General features: G+C 39.3%; 1 protein-coding gene across 1 annotated transcript; it reads right to left on the bottom strand.

Moving 5' to 3' along the window:
• Positions 1 to 11593: 11593 nt before the first annotated feature.
• Positions 11594 to 12211, bottom strand: LOC147437448 (uncharacterized). The gene has a single exon (XM_086486562.1). It carries the CDS (start codon positions 12209 to 12211, stop codon positions 11594 to 11596), a length of 618 nt encoding a protein of 205 aa, XP_086342688.1.
• Between the last annotated feature and the right edge of the window lie 3249 nt (positions 12212 to 15460).

A 15460-nucleotide genomic window follows, 5' to 3' on the forward strand; every position in this document is an offset into this window, starting at 1 on the left:
CATAGTAGTAAAGATGGCCAATGGGACTATTGTTAAACCTATTAGGATGCTAGAAGATCTCAAGATCAAGGTCTTTGGACACAAAATAAGGAATACCGTCATTGTTATGGATTTCTCCAAGCACACTATGTCATTTGAGATGATCTTAGGAGGTTTTTCACGAGGGAAGAAAAAATGGTGCATGAATGGTCTAAAACCATGTCTACTCGCAGTTCCAAGATTCTTTCATTTGAGTGGATCTTATAACTGGTTGAGAACATCCTCTAGGAAACAAATTTATAATTGATCATAGACCTGACACCACAGTTTGCTTGGCCCCATTGGAATATTGTTACACATGTAAAATGGACACTGATGTTGGGGGAAATTCTCCTTATATGGATGTTCTACCTGGGGTGACTGAGTCTGACAATGTGGATTGGGTCCACCTAGCAGCAACCATAAACACTTGGGGAAATAGGGGGACCACCTAGGTAACACCTGAGGGAGATGAAATGCCATAACTCGTACCCTTAAATATGCTAGAAGCAATGCATATAGCTTCTGATGATCTACGTAATGAAGGCTTGACTGACATTGGAACCAGTAGCGTCTCACAAGACTATAGCCCACATGATTCAGAGTCAAAATTATCAGTTGAAATTGACTCTGAGGAAAAAGAATCTGAGTTAAATCTTAATGCGAATGTGGTGAGAAACCATTCAGGGCCCAGTGGTACCCTAGATGACAATCTATCAAGGAGAGTAGAAGATACGAGTAGTGATTCATCTAGTGACTCTTCACTAGAGATCGCCCGTAATTGAAAATTAGACAAGAAGAGTAAGAGATATAAGAGGCGACATTATCGAGAAAATGTACATGATAGAATAAATGAAAAGAAATCTACCGCAGAATGGCTTAATTATATAGGGGCATGTGATGCTCATCGGAAGCTGGTAGATAATTGGAATGAATACCTTCAAAGCATTATCTAGTGTAGTCCACAACCCACTGACATCGCACAGCTAGAGGCTACAGAGAAGCCAAAGTTGAGTAGTACCGTAAGGATACGATAAAATTGAGAGTTAGCTCAAAACAAAAGGAAGCAAAAGTGAAATCACAGTCCATAGAACAACAAGACCCCAGAGACTTACACCCTGCACCTGATTATTTCAAATCATACACCACGGAGGAGCGTAAGGCTGTGTATACAAACACTCAAAGAAAACCTATCGATGGAAGCAATGGAGTCTATGACGGTCCAGTGATAGTTAAGGAGATAGAGTTAGCAGACCCAGGAGAAGAGTCCAAAACTGTTTTCATTGCCCAAGATCTGATGGAGACTGAGGAATATGTACTTAAAGAACTTCTCAAGGAATTCAAGGATATATTTCCTTGGACATATCATGATATGAAAGGTGTTCCACATTCCGTGGTGCAACACACGATTCCCATGAATAGCATGGCAAAACCAGTCCAACAATGACCTACCGAATGAATCCTAAGTATGCAAAGATTGTTCAAGAAGAGATTAAATAGCTTGGCAAATGCGGATTCGTATAACCTATCGAGCACTCAGAATGGGTGTCTCCAATTATACACAAGGACACGACCTTTTGACATGACCCTTATAATATTTTCACTCTAACCATCATCTATTTGTGTGTACAGATATGGCTAGATCGCTAGAGTCCTCCACTCCTACCTTGGGTGAGAGGTACCCTCTTTACTTTTCACAAGTGTTTCACATAGTATTTCCCGTGCTTGCTTGTGAATGGGATTTGGTAGGTACGCTAGCATGTGAGAGGAATTTTGAGGAGCTAGAATGGCTGATACGTATCTTGACCACGATTGATCCATACTTAGTAGAGAGAGTCTCTCCCATTGCAAAAGCCTACCCTTTTCACCAAGATGACTATAGATGTCTAGTGACCTTTCCAGTAAAAACTGGTGTCTCTAATGATGAAGAAGATTTACATGATTACATGGATGGCACGTATGGTCTCACAGATGATGACTTTGTTTTTCTCGACGTTGATGAGGATAGAGGTTTAGCCTTAGGGTTTTCCGTAGTCTCTACAATATCGTGTTCCCTTGACTCTCTAGTGGGAGTGCAAATAATTAGGTTAAGGTTCCTTATGTTGTTTGATTGTTTTCAATAAGGGTTGGTGCCTCTTCCCACTTATGTGCCTCCTAGAGGTATTCTTTGTGTTTCCTAGTGTGTACATGAACGTGTTGCTGTTGTTAGGATTTGAAACTTCATGGAATCTTTCTCTCGTTCACTCTTCAAACCAAGCGTGATCATCAACACAAACAGGTGTTTCTTGACCATTAGCATTGCCCCTTGTCTTTGTTTTTGCATCCATGTTTGTCTGCTTTAAATGTGATTGGTAGCAAAATATATTCCACACATTTTCTTAGATTAAACATTAGATTCTATATAAATTTTTTTGTCATAATCCCTTGTCTAAGTTTCAGAATCAAGCAGTTTGACTAAGCTAGTTTGACCAAGTTAGGAGGTAGAGATCTTCTCTTAATACCATGGGGAATGCCTTTCTAATAATCAATGGTTACTTTAGGTTCTTAATCTGATTTAGGTAGCATTGGGTGCAATGTAATAGGTATTTCTAGTGGGCTTAGTCCCTATTGACCTTTAGCTTAAGTATTATAAAAAGTTTACTAGTGTGATGAGCTTGGGAGGGTAACAATGTTATATGACCCCCCAAAGTTACAACATTTAAAATGCTGAAAACAAATCAATAAAAAAATCAAAAGTGCCACAATGTAAAATCTTAAGCTGGAAGAGAAATCTAGCTTGACTTCGTACTTCACTCACATGTATCACCTATAGTACTAAAGCCCTAGAGGTTCCCAGTGTGGGCGTTTTTCCTTGAAAAGCAAAAAACCCAAGGTATACAAATCAAGCATACACATCAAAATTGAATCAATGTGAAAAGACTTTGGGGGGTCAAAGGGAAGGAAATAAGTCACGCGATGATTTCATGAGCAATTTCTTTTAACTACAAGGTCTTCTAGGTATAGCCTCTAGTCAACCCTCGGACATGAAATACTTGGCTCTTGCGATTAAATAGATTAATTGACCAAAGAAAATTGAGAAGCTTGCCCATGGTATTAATAGTTGACCTCTAGTGCCTTTTGATTTGTTAAATTAGCGATCCCAGACTTGTTTAGTTTTTGATCTTTACAACTGTTTATGTGTTTGATTATATTAGGGTTTAATGTTTATTGCTGACAAATTGTTTAATATTTTCTTACCAATCAATTTGTCTTCCTACAATTGTATATGCTTTTTAATTGTATATGAGAATGCAATTACTGTGCCAATTTTGGTTGATTTTGTAGTGATTGGAGAAGGCTAAGGACATTCAATCTCGGATGCTCTCCCACCTCGACAAACGTACTTCATCTCAATAGCTTCCGAGGATGGAATCTACATAAAAAAGGGGGGCATGTTAACCCTCATGAACACCCTATCACCTTCAACGGATGCATATTATTTATTTGATTGAGTCATGGACCGGGCTTGTCGGTCCAATAGGTGTGTAGGTGATCGCCGATGAGAGACACACCACTTATTCTATTTTTACAGTAGTTTTGCAACAACCAGCCACTGTGGGCGCCCATGTGTGAATCCAAACTCTTATAAAAGGTCCATTTGACCTAAAAATCCTCATTCTTTGAGGTGTAAGCTAAGAAGTGCTCTTGCTCCATCTTTGTCTCCTTCTCCTTTGTGTGCTCACATGTGTGTGGGTGTGTGTGTGTGCATGCTTGAGAGAGAGAGAGAGAGAGAGAGAGAGAGAGAGAGAGAGAGAGAGAGAGAGAGAGAGAGAGAGAGAGAGAGAGAGAGAGAGAGAGAGAGAGCATTGCCGCAGCGAGGCGGTTGAGCGTGGTATCAGCGGCGGCTCCTTCTTCTTTGCAGCACAGGATCCTTCACGGCAGAAGCATTGAGCGCGGTCAGTGACACACCCCTGCCCCTTTGAGCTTGCTATGCTCTTCTAGTTGTGTGTTTGCAACCTTTTGAGGCTATCGCATAGTGCACAGGCAAGCTCCCAGCTTTGACACGTACGACAAAGCGTACAATAAATATGTGCTAGGACACTAGTGAGAGAGAGAGAGAGAGAGAGAGAGAGAGAGAGAGAGAGAGAGAGAGAGAGAGAGAGAGAGAGAGAGAGAGAGAGAGAGACTGAGGTGTATAAGTCACTATATATTGGTGTTTTATCCCACGACTAGCCAAAAATGCATTAAATTCATGAGACATATACTCCCCCCCTCGAGCGGAACGGAGGGTGCCCATAGTACATTTCGATACATTTTCAGCCATAGCCAGAAATTGTTTGAAGCATATAAAAACTTTGGACTTGGCTTTAAGCGGAAATACCCATGCATGCCTGGAGTAATCATCAATGAAAGTCACTAAGTAAAGGTAATTGCCCAAGGATGGAGTTTGCATGGGCCCACAAACATCACTGTGCACAAGCTGCAATCTACATGTGGCCCTAACTGAACCATCCTTTGGAAACTTAGAATGCTGCATTCTACCCAAAATATAGCCTTCACAAACATGTTTGACAGGTGCTTCAAGAGGCGGCAAAGAAGCAACCATATCCGATTTCTGCAAACACAGCAAACTGGCAAAATTCAGATGCCCAAAACGTGCATGCCACAATGAAATAGCCCTTGAAGCTGCAATTGTATTTGCAAAATTTTGTCCACACTTGTCATACAAAGTGAGCTTATACAGCCCATGACACAAAAGGCCAGATGAACAATTTTATCACCAAACTGAGATCATGAACTGTACATCAGTCATCCACAAATTTGACTAGAAGTCCAAGTCTAGCAAGTGCAGATACAGACAAAAGATTCTTCTTGATCCGAGGTACATAAAGTGCATCAACAAGTATGAAAGAACTACCATTTGTAGCAGTAAGCACAATCTTTCCAACTCCCTGAGTAGGATAAGAGGCATTGTTGGCACAAGTGACTGAATTTCCATGAGGACAGACTCGAGAGAGGTTAGCAATTCACGATGTGAGGTAATGTGCTTTGTAGCACCACTGTCAAAATACCACACATGTGAATGTGCAGCAATTGACATTCATGCATCATGGACAACAGGATTGTAAGTGCACTTTGCACTAAAATCCCATTTTGCATCAACATCAGCATCATAGTCTCCTTTCACAGAAGACTCAAGAATGGCTACATTTGTAGTGGAACCAGCATTTGCAGTGGAACCACCCTCTTTCTTCTTAGCCTCTTTGGCCTCAACTTCAGACACTGCTTGATCAAGTGATCATTAGCTTTACAATAATGGCAACACATCTTCTTTTTTCCCTTATCACCAAAATTTTCAGACGAGTTGCTGCCAGAAGAAGCACTAGGAACATAAGTTTTTCCACTCGCAGCAGAACCATAAGAAGTGGCTGCATTGATATTACCGCCCTTTCTTTGAGAAGCAATAAAAGCCTGTTCAACTGCACACGCTGCCTAGTCCTGTTTTTTTTGGAAAGTGACTCTTGCAATAGCAATGTGCATAATGCATCAAACTTGACAACTTCAGGATTTCCTTGGGTCATAAGTATCCAAGTACTAGCAAAAGTCTAGTAAGAATTTGGTAAGGCATCAAGAACAGTCTGCACAAGGGAACTCTCTAAAATGACTTCACCTAGAAAAATAAGTTGCTCATTGATATCCTTGACACCAACAAGGAAAGTGTTTACATCATCTTCCTCATGCATAATCTTCAATTCTAGCTCTTTACACCAGCAAAGCAATTTTAGCCTCATTGCGGCTTGCATAAAGACCTGCTAGAATATCCCAAGCTTGTTTTGCATATTTTGCTGAACAAATGTGAGGAATGATGGTGTGATTTACAGACAATGCAATCAACACATGAGCTTGCACATCCTTTACATCCCAACGAGCTTGTTCTACTGTAGGCAAAACAACTCTAACAGCAGCAATTCTTGCAGCAAGACCTGCAACATCCTCAATATCGCCTACATCCTCAGGACCAGGACGTACATCAATGATTTGCACAATATTCCAGATGCCCTTTGATACAAGAACATGTTGCATCATGTAAGCCCACATAGGGTAATTGTCCCCATCCAACCTGTCCTCAACAACAAACATCTTGAACACATCTATGTTGTTGTTAGCCATGGTAAATGCTACTAATCTGATGTGAAAACTGCCCGAAAAGAGGAGAAACAAAGGGGGAACAACACGTGCTATATAGCACAAACCATAGAAGACTGTTAGACACCTATTATGCAAAAAATGGCATTGACAAAAATTCTGCACAAAATGACAAAATAGCCTATGCAGTACTGCCTGTAGTGGAAACGGGGTTTTTTTAATTTAATTTTGGAAAAAAATCCTAAAATAAGGGGTCATTTTATTCATTCAGACATGTTAAAAGAGGGATTTTTTAATACCTTGCGAACGCACGTTATATAGGGGTACTGAATGGTGAACCCGCTGAGGCGGGAACATTTTGGATGTGTGAAATGAAGAAGAAGAAGAGGATTGACACCTTGTGCAATGTCAAATTCTTGTTTTTTTGTGTATTCAATTTTTTGTTCGGATTCAGACGCATGACAGATTCTTGATTCAAGTGTATGTATTGAATGCTATTTGTCTGAAGGTTTTTGTGAATGTATCTTGTGTAAGAGATTTCTTATTCTCTTTCTTGGGCATTGGGATGAGAGACAATAACACTTGGCGATCCTATGTTGTGGTTTCATGCCTTGAGCATGATTAGGAGTGAGCATAGAAGGGGCACATGCAAGTTATGATGGTAGAGCCATGATGATAAAGTGGAAAGAGCACAAAGGATGGTTGAAACAAGAGTTTTAGGAGTCTAAAATGGTTTTTGTGCAGTTTCAGTTGTTTACAGGTTCTTCACAATTTATGTGCACTTTCAGATAGTTTTTGTGCATGCAATTTTTGTGCAGTCAATTGCAGTTTAGTTCAGTCAGTTGTAGTTTGCTATTGTGGGTAGTTTTTGTATCCTAAAAGTATGCAAGCTATGCAATACATAGATTTATGTAGTTTTCTAAAGGTTATTTTAGTATGTGGCCATTGTTGTTCGCTATCGCTTTGATATTTATATATGGAGGCAAAGAAGAAAAAGAAAAAGAAGAAGTGATCTCTTTGTCAAAAACATGGGCACTATGCAAAGCGACATCCTTACATGTTTATGCCTTGTCCAAAAGAGGAGGTATGTGTCAAGTATTACATGCCAAAGTTGTGTAGGGAGTTGTATCAAATTATGCAATGTTTTTAGGATGCATCATGTCATCAGGACATGTGTGATGCTCATGATGATGCAAACAATTGGCATAATAGTCATGTCAATAAGAAGAGGAAGTCATGCTCAATTGTTAAACGAATATCAAGGTTGCAAGAAGCGTGTGAATGTATTTCAGAGCAGTATGAAGATGAGTTTGATAATTATCTCAATGATGATGATTCTCAATGGTGGTTTCAACAACTTGTTATTGTTTCCAACATAAAATATCCTCAAGTTGTCAGTTTTTAGTTACTAATAGTTTTTCAGGCACCTGCAGTTTCAAACCTGAATTTTCAAAACCTGAATTTTCAAAGCTTGAATCTGATTTTTCAGCACCTAAAGTTTTTCAACCTAATTGAAGAGAAGAAGTTGGTTCAAGAAGGAGATATTGTTCAAAGCAAGGGACATGAAGTCCAAAAGATGATGGAGGAAGAAGGAGGAAGTCAGGAGCAACTCAAGAGCCAAGAGAGCCAAGAGGATTGCCAACTATCCCCAAACCTCACATCAAAGAGACTCGCCGCTTTGCAGGAAGAGAATAAAAGCTACCCAAAAGAAGAATTGGTGATTGAAACAAAGGGAATACAAGTGGGGGTGAGCCAGAGAAGCCACCGATATCTCATGCAAACCCATGTACCAACATTGGACATAAATCTTGAAGAGGTTGATATTCAGGGAGACATTAGATTACAATGTATTGAAGTGGAAGATATGAAGATAAATGAAGACATAATATGTGTTGATGATGAGGATGATGTGATGAATCATTTTTTGATGTATCTTGGTGAGGAGTATCTCGTAAGTGACACTCAAGAAGGTGTTTGTGTTGATAAATAAGTGTTTTTTGGAGTCTTGAAGACTAAAAACCAAGTTCCAAGAGTGGATATGAGTTATTCAAGTTGTAAAGACAAGGATCTTGAATTTCAAGACCTTGAATTGCAAGTTTCGATAGTGAAGGTTCTTGATTTACAAAGTTCCAAAAAGCAAGTCCCTGATCCATAGTGTACTGATTTTCAAAGAAGTTATGTACCTAAACTTGCTGAATCTCAAACTCTTGTTGTTTCTCAAGAGGAGATGATCAACAATCTCTCATTACAATTGGAGAATGATAAGTTTTCAAATATGGTTGCGAAAAATGAAGTAGTTTCCAAATCAATCAACTTCAAGAAGAGAAGGCATCATTGATGGTGGAGTTTTCTCAGATTCAAGCTAAGCCAATTTGCATATTTCTTATTATTGTGATGCTCTTAAGCAAGTTGTTTTGAAAAAAAATAATCAAATTGAGTATTTGAATCTTCAACTTACTCGAATCGTGAATGTGTAGTCTTCTTCAAACCTTGATGTTATGGAAGGTGTCTTGAATGATGATGTTGTCATGAGTGATCTTTATAATTTTGGTGCTTTTGAGAATTCAATCATGGAGATTGGATGTGCATCTTTTTCTAATGAAGTAAAATATCTAGATGGTATTCTTGATGATGTATACCAAGTTCCTGATATCAATGGTTTTGTTGATGCTGAGGAGATGGTTTTGACTGATGATTATGGAAGCCTTTTGTAAGTTCTTGATGATGGTGAAGTGGGTTTTTGTGAAGATGGTTCTGCATTTCTATGTGATGTTGTTGATATTTTTATATCTCATTGGTTTTATATATTCATGCTTGATGACATAAGGGAAGAAATTCAAGGAACACAAGTCAAAAATTTTCAGGTTCAGTCACTTGAAGTCTATTCAGTTCAGTGTTTTCATATTGGTTGAGTGCAGTTATCTAATCTCTATGAGAAGAAGTTCTCTAGAGGTTTTCAAGTGGAAGTAGAAAGGTGTGAGGTCCCCAACCCCGAGAAGATTGGGGCAACTTGATAGATGGACTTTCTTTATTTTCCCTTTCTTGTGACAACACCCTACTCCGTTTCCACAAAGTAGAGATACGAGCAACAGAAGAGAGAAAGTCCTCTATCTATCATTTATGTGGTTATAAGGGTTATACACCACAAGCCAAGTCGATAAATCTAGGATTCTAATGAAATCTGTTTCTATACACTTGGTCACTTTGCAAGGGCCACAATAATGTGGACTAAGATTCTTGTACTTTCCAAGTGATAAGGTACTTCTCTTTGGATGAATCCGAAGAGAAACCTTGCCACCTTCTTTAAATCTTCTTTTGGATCTCTTACTATCTGCATACTGCTTTTGATGATCCTGAGTTGCCTGAATATCCTTTTGGATGGCTTTTGTTTGATTTTCCATTTCTTCCAACATCTTCTTAGACGCTTCAACTCTGATGGTAGGGTCAGAAAAGTTGAGTGGAGAGACACATTCTTGACCATACAAGGCACAAAATGGGGTCATACAAATGCTTTGATGATGAGAAGCATTGTAAGCATACTCCACTAGAGGTAAGAATTGAATTCATCGCTTAGGTTCTCTACTTCAATAAGCTCTAAGAATATCTTCAATGACTTGGTTAACTCGTTCTGTTTGACCATCTTATTGAGGATGGTATGCGGTACTAAAGTTTAACTCTATCCCAATTGCCTTGAAGAGTGAGGTCCAAAAGGTTGAAGTGAACTTCACATCTTGATCGCTTACAATCCGTTTGGGCAATCCATGCAATCTGAAAATATCTTTAACAACAAATAGTCATGCAATATTAGAGGTGATAAAGGTTGTTTTGACCGGTATGAGATGTGCAACCTTCACGAGTAGGTCAACAACTATCATGAGTGAATTATATCCTCCTTGTACCGTAGGTAATCCAATGACAAAGTCCATACTTATACAATCCCACTTCATTTGGAGAATGCCCAATGGTTGAAGTTTACCGGGAAGTTTAACTCTCTCAGATTTAATCCTTTGGCATGTCAAGCATTGACGAATATAATGTAGAACATCTGCCTTTTTTCGAGTCCAATAGAAAATTTTTCATACGGCATTGAGAGTCTTCGCATATCCTAGGTGTCCTGAAGTAGGGCTATCATGGGCCTCAGATAAGATAGCCTTATTTAAGTTAGGGTCCTTTGGTTATCTTTATAGTAGAGAAAAGGTCCATCATGTGAGAAGTGTAACATTGAAGGTATATTCTTTGAATCCCTAGATCAAACAAGGTTAAGCTACCTTTGATACTCTGGATCAGATGACACAACTTCCTTAATCTTTTCAATGATTGGGTTGTTGGGTATAGATATGAGGCTCTAAAAGGGTTTTCGGCTGAGTGAATCAGCAACCATGTTTTCTTTTCCAGTACGATAGTTCCGGGACAATAGATATTGTCAAAGTCAAATTCTTGCAAAAGTTCTACCCATTGTCTTTGTCGCATATTCAAAGTTGCTTGGGTAAAAATACACTTTAAGCTCTTATGGTAGGTTATAAGTCAAAACTTCCATCCCAATAAGTAGTGTCTTCACAACTTCAAAGCGTGAATGATTGCCAATAGTTTGAGGTCATGGGTGGGATAGTTATTTTCATGAACATTAGCTTACGTGAGGTGAAAGCTATTGGTCTGCCTTCTTGAACTAATACTCCTCCAAATGCTATTCCACTAGCATCAGTAAAACGACCTCAAAGGCCTTATAAAAATCTGGTAGCTTTAGGCACGGTGCTGTAGTCACGTACTACTTAAGTTGGTCAAATCTTTCTTGGTGTAGTGGTCCCGAGCTTATCTTCACTCCTTTCTTCAAAAGAATGGTCAAGGGTGAAGCAATCACTGCATAATCTTTTATAAAGATTCTATACCATCCTGTGATCCCCAAGAATCCTCTAAGCTCACGTGCATTTGATTGTTGAGGCCATTCAACAATGTCCTGAACCTTAGCAGTGTCCACTGAGATTCCTCCATGCAAAACAATAAATCCCAAATACTGAATCCTTGGAGTGAAAAATGAACACTTGCTCATCTTTGCATATAGCTTGTGTTCTTGAAGAATATCCAACACCTATGTGAGGTGGTCTTCATGTTCTTCTTCATCCTTTGAGTAGATTAGAATATTATCAAAGAAAACAAGAACAAAGTAATCTAGGTACGGCTTGAAAATATCTTGCATCAATCTATTGAATGTAGCCGGAGCATTAGTTAGACCAAATGACATTACTCTAAACTCAAAATGTCCATATCGGGTATTGAAAGTTGTCTTTGGAATATCTGATTCCTTTATTTTGATTTGATAATAACCGGATCTTAAATCTATCTTTGAGAAGACCTTGGAACTATGTAGCCTGTCCAACAATTCATCGATTTGTGGGATAGGATAGTTGTTCTTAACTGTTACCTGGTTTAGTCCTTTGTAATCAATGCGGAGTCATAAAGTCCCACCTTTCTTCTTCTGAAAGAGTACTAGAGCTCCCCAACTTGATTTACACGGTCTAATAATTCCTTGTTCTACAAGTTGACGAAGTTGTTCTTTCAATTCAATGACCTCTGGTAGCGCCATTTTATAAGATCTCTTTGACATTGGATCACTTCCTAGAAGAATCTTTATCTCATGATCAATCTCTTGATTTGGAGGAAGAGAGGTGAGATCTTCAGGGAAGACATTTGAATATTCATGAATCCAAGAGGGTTTTGTAATGCTTGATTTTGAATCCATCTTGTTTAGCTTGATCGCAAATATTTGTTGTCCGGTCCTCATCCCTTTGAGTAGACGGTTGGCCTTAACTAATTGAATCTTTGGAATCCCATTCTTTCCCTGTACTTTGACTTGCTCTGCTTGACTATCTCTAAAGCTCATACTACCTAGGCCACAGTGGATGCTAGCATGATTCCTAGATAACCAATCCATCCCAAGAACTCCATCATACATCCCAACTGGTAAGTTTCTAAAGAAAGCTGAAGTAGCATGTACTCCTAGTTCAAAGTCAAGGGTTCCCACAGAATATCGTGATACCGTAGTTTTTCCATTAGCCAATTCTTTTGTCATGGGTTTAGCTTGTTTTTTATTCAGGTTTAGCTTTTGCAAGCATTTCGGGGATAGAAAGGAATGAGTACTTCCACAATCAATGAGGAGGTTAAAAGGTTTACCTTGATGGGTTGCTGGTATTTGAATAACATCAAAGTGTCTTTGGGCTCCAGGGTTTTCAATAACTGCATATTTCTTGCTCTCTCTTCTTCTTCACCAAGGGTAGGCTCTCCTATGACTGCATGTACATGGGCATTCCTACCTTGACCTCTTCTAAAGGCTCTCACTGCTTGTCCTCACCCTCTACCTCGTCCACCACCTCCTCCATTGTTATGTCCAAAAGGGAGGTGTCTTTGATCTACTTCAGTTGTTGCTGCTGCTCTATTAGTCAAACATGGACATCTGTTTTAGTAATGTCCCAACTCTCCACGTTCAAAGCATCGAACATCCAAGCGTGAAGGATTTTGAACATTAGCAACGTAAGCTCTTTGTGGTTGTCCATTATTATGGGAAGCCTTATTGGACATCTCACTCCATTAAAACTTTGATTTTGTTCAACTATTCTTCTAATCCCTTTCTCCTTCATTAAGGGCTTAGCTTGTAGTAAAGTATCTTGCACATTAGTAGGTTTCATGGCTTCTAATCTCGCGAGCTGATTTGTTCTCTTAAACTTTGACAGAAATGGGATACCTGCTGCTCTATGGTCATTGGCGGAGCATAACGTCTCCTTCAATCTGAATTGCGGACAAATTGAGTCCAATTTGCTTCAAATTAATTTTTGAACATGCATAGATGCATAAAAACATATAAAGATCAAATTCTTGAAGTTCAAGCAAGTATTTTCACAAAAGTAAATAATCACAATTATTTACAGCTGAGAAAAAATTTCAACTTTTTGGAATTTGGCATTATAGGCTAGGAGTAAATATCAAATAGATACTCTAGGTGAAGTGTGGGCTCATTTGAGTGCACAGCATGAGAGTGGTGCCAGAATTAGGCTTTTCGTCTCTGAAATAGTAGATATAAAGGAATTTTGAGATTTTGAGCTCCAAATTTGTTCAAACTTGGTTAGTGGGCTTAGGACATCATGTGCTTTGGTCCCATGTGTTAAGTATGGAGCCTGATTTACCCTTGTAATTTTCTGTGGTAAAAGCGCACATTTGTAAGACCCCCATTATGAGGAGAAGCCATCGTGCGTGAAGGAAAATCACTCACCGGAAACCAAAATTTTCACGGACAAGAATCAGGGGCAACTTTAAAGGCCTCGAGGACGGAGGCCCCCTGAGACTTTTTTTTTCGCCGGAATATTCCTTTTCGTCGGAATATTATGGCCGGACGACGGCCGGAAAGTGGTCGGAAAACAACCGGTCGGTTGGCCGGTGGCCGGTAGTCAATGGCCGATGGCCGGTGGTCGGAAGTCAATGGCCGGTGGCCGAATTCAAAAGCGGACTTGTCTTCTCAAGGACGGCCACACATGGGCGGATTGGAGGGTCCGATTTGGACTTATTCGCACAAGGGCGGCTACACATGGCTGTCTCTCATAAGAGAGGGCATCCCTTTTGGCTGATAAAAGGAGGCCATTTCTACACACATTCCATAGTGTGAAGTTGATGCAACAAGGTGAGTGTGAGGTGGTGAGAGTGAAGCAAGGCGGGAGCTCCATTAAGGGTATAATCCCTTTGTAAACTACTTCTTGTTTTGAAGTACTAAAGCCATTGAGTGGCTGCTTTCCCGTGGACGTAGCCCACATTGGGTGAACTACGTATATCGTGTGTACTCTCTCTCTCTCTCTCTCTACTCTATAATCTCGTGTATGTAAATCTGTCTCTCTCCATTAAGTAATCTACTCAATTATCTATTTAGCTACGTCTTATTTCCTAACACCATGAAGTCAAAGTTGCAATTTTCTCCCATCTTGGTCAAAAAGTAAATACATGCGATTATTAACTTTTTCATCAAAATGAACATTTTTTGAAGCAACTTGGTTCTAGGCATGATGTAGACTGTGTGTATGAGATTTGAGGTGATTTGGATTAAAAAATGTGACAGATAACTCAGAAATTGGTTTGAAAGGACCTCTTTGAGTTTTTTTAGCAATTTTCCAAGTTATCATTGATCAGTTTGGCTCATACTTGAAATGTGGCATGTAATAGGTGTACACAAGTGGTAGGTGAGGTGATGATACCATTTTCAAGCCAAAATATTGCAAAAGAAAATAATCGCATTATTTACAACAGTCAACTTTTTCTTGTAAAACTTGAAAATTTTGACCTAGACATATTCTATACACCTAAAACAAGTCCTAAATTGAATTTGGTAAAGTTTAGTGTTGCCGGAATCACTTTGTGCTTTGTCAACTCTGAAATCACCGATTTTTAAGACTACATGGCCTGTAGAGTTGGTTAGTCACTTTTGAGGCTATGGACTTGTCCGCTACATAGTTCGGAAGCAACTCATCCAATTAAGGCCCATTTGGACTCAGTTTGACTTTGTATGTCAAATTTGACGCGTATATATATATACATTGTATATATGCCCCATATATAAGTTGTCTGTGGAGTTAGGATCCAATCCTGGCACCTGCCAAAAACCTAGCTTTTCTACTTGAGACCCCCCTTGACACTTGCTGAATGGTCAATTGTGGATATAGAAGTGTTCTATCATCTAGGGGCATGCTACAGTTCAAGTCTCATCTGATTTGGTTGAGCTGATAGGCCGCTATGGTCAATTTTTGGTCATAGGTCTTTGTGCATTGCTCGGATTCTAGGGTGTTTTCCAGGGGTTTAGACTTGCTGTCGGCCGTACAGAATGGATCATTGATAAGTATAGAACTTACCCCTCATGTCTCATGTGAGACGGCGCTGTAAACAGGCGACTATGGACTCCAGAAAATGCACGCGAAGAAGGTCAAGAAGCTCTCTCTCCAAAGGCAACAAGTGGAAATGAGGGGATTTTAGCCTACCTTTGGTATATATACTCGGACTTCCCAAACCATTTTTCTCCAAATTCCCCTGTTAGTCCTACTAGGCCGTAAAATCTATGGTAGAGTCAAAAAAATTTCCAATCAGATTCCTGTAGCTCATTTTGCAAGAATTTTGCAAAAGTAGGTTTGGCCGCCTAATTTAGGCTTCTCGCTTTTGTCTCCCGATTTTTTGTTCCTGTCCCCACCTTGTTCTTTTGATCATAAGCGTATCTTCAATTTTTCCATCTGAGCTCATTTGCTACTATTTACTATTAATTTTTGACCTGTTTATCGATTTTTTTTAAAAA

The sequence above is a fragment of the Adiantum capillus-veneris genome, chromosome 17, assembly GCF_014529385.1.
Source record: "Adiantum capillus-veneris isolate H3 chromosome 17, ASM1452938v2, whole genome shotgun sequence".
NCBI lineage: Eukaryota > Viridiplantae > Streptophyta > Polypodiopsida > Polypodiales > Pteridaceae > Adiantum > Adiantum capillus-veneris.

What these genes read in the sequence shown, in the direction of transcription:
- LOC147437448 (XM_086486562.1), bottom strand. Translation starts at nt 12,211, where the DNA reads ATGACAAAAGAATTGGCTAATGGAAAAACTACGGTATCACGATATTCT.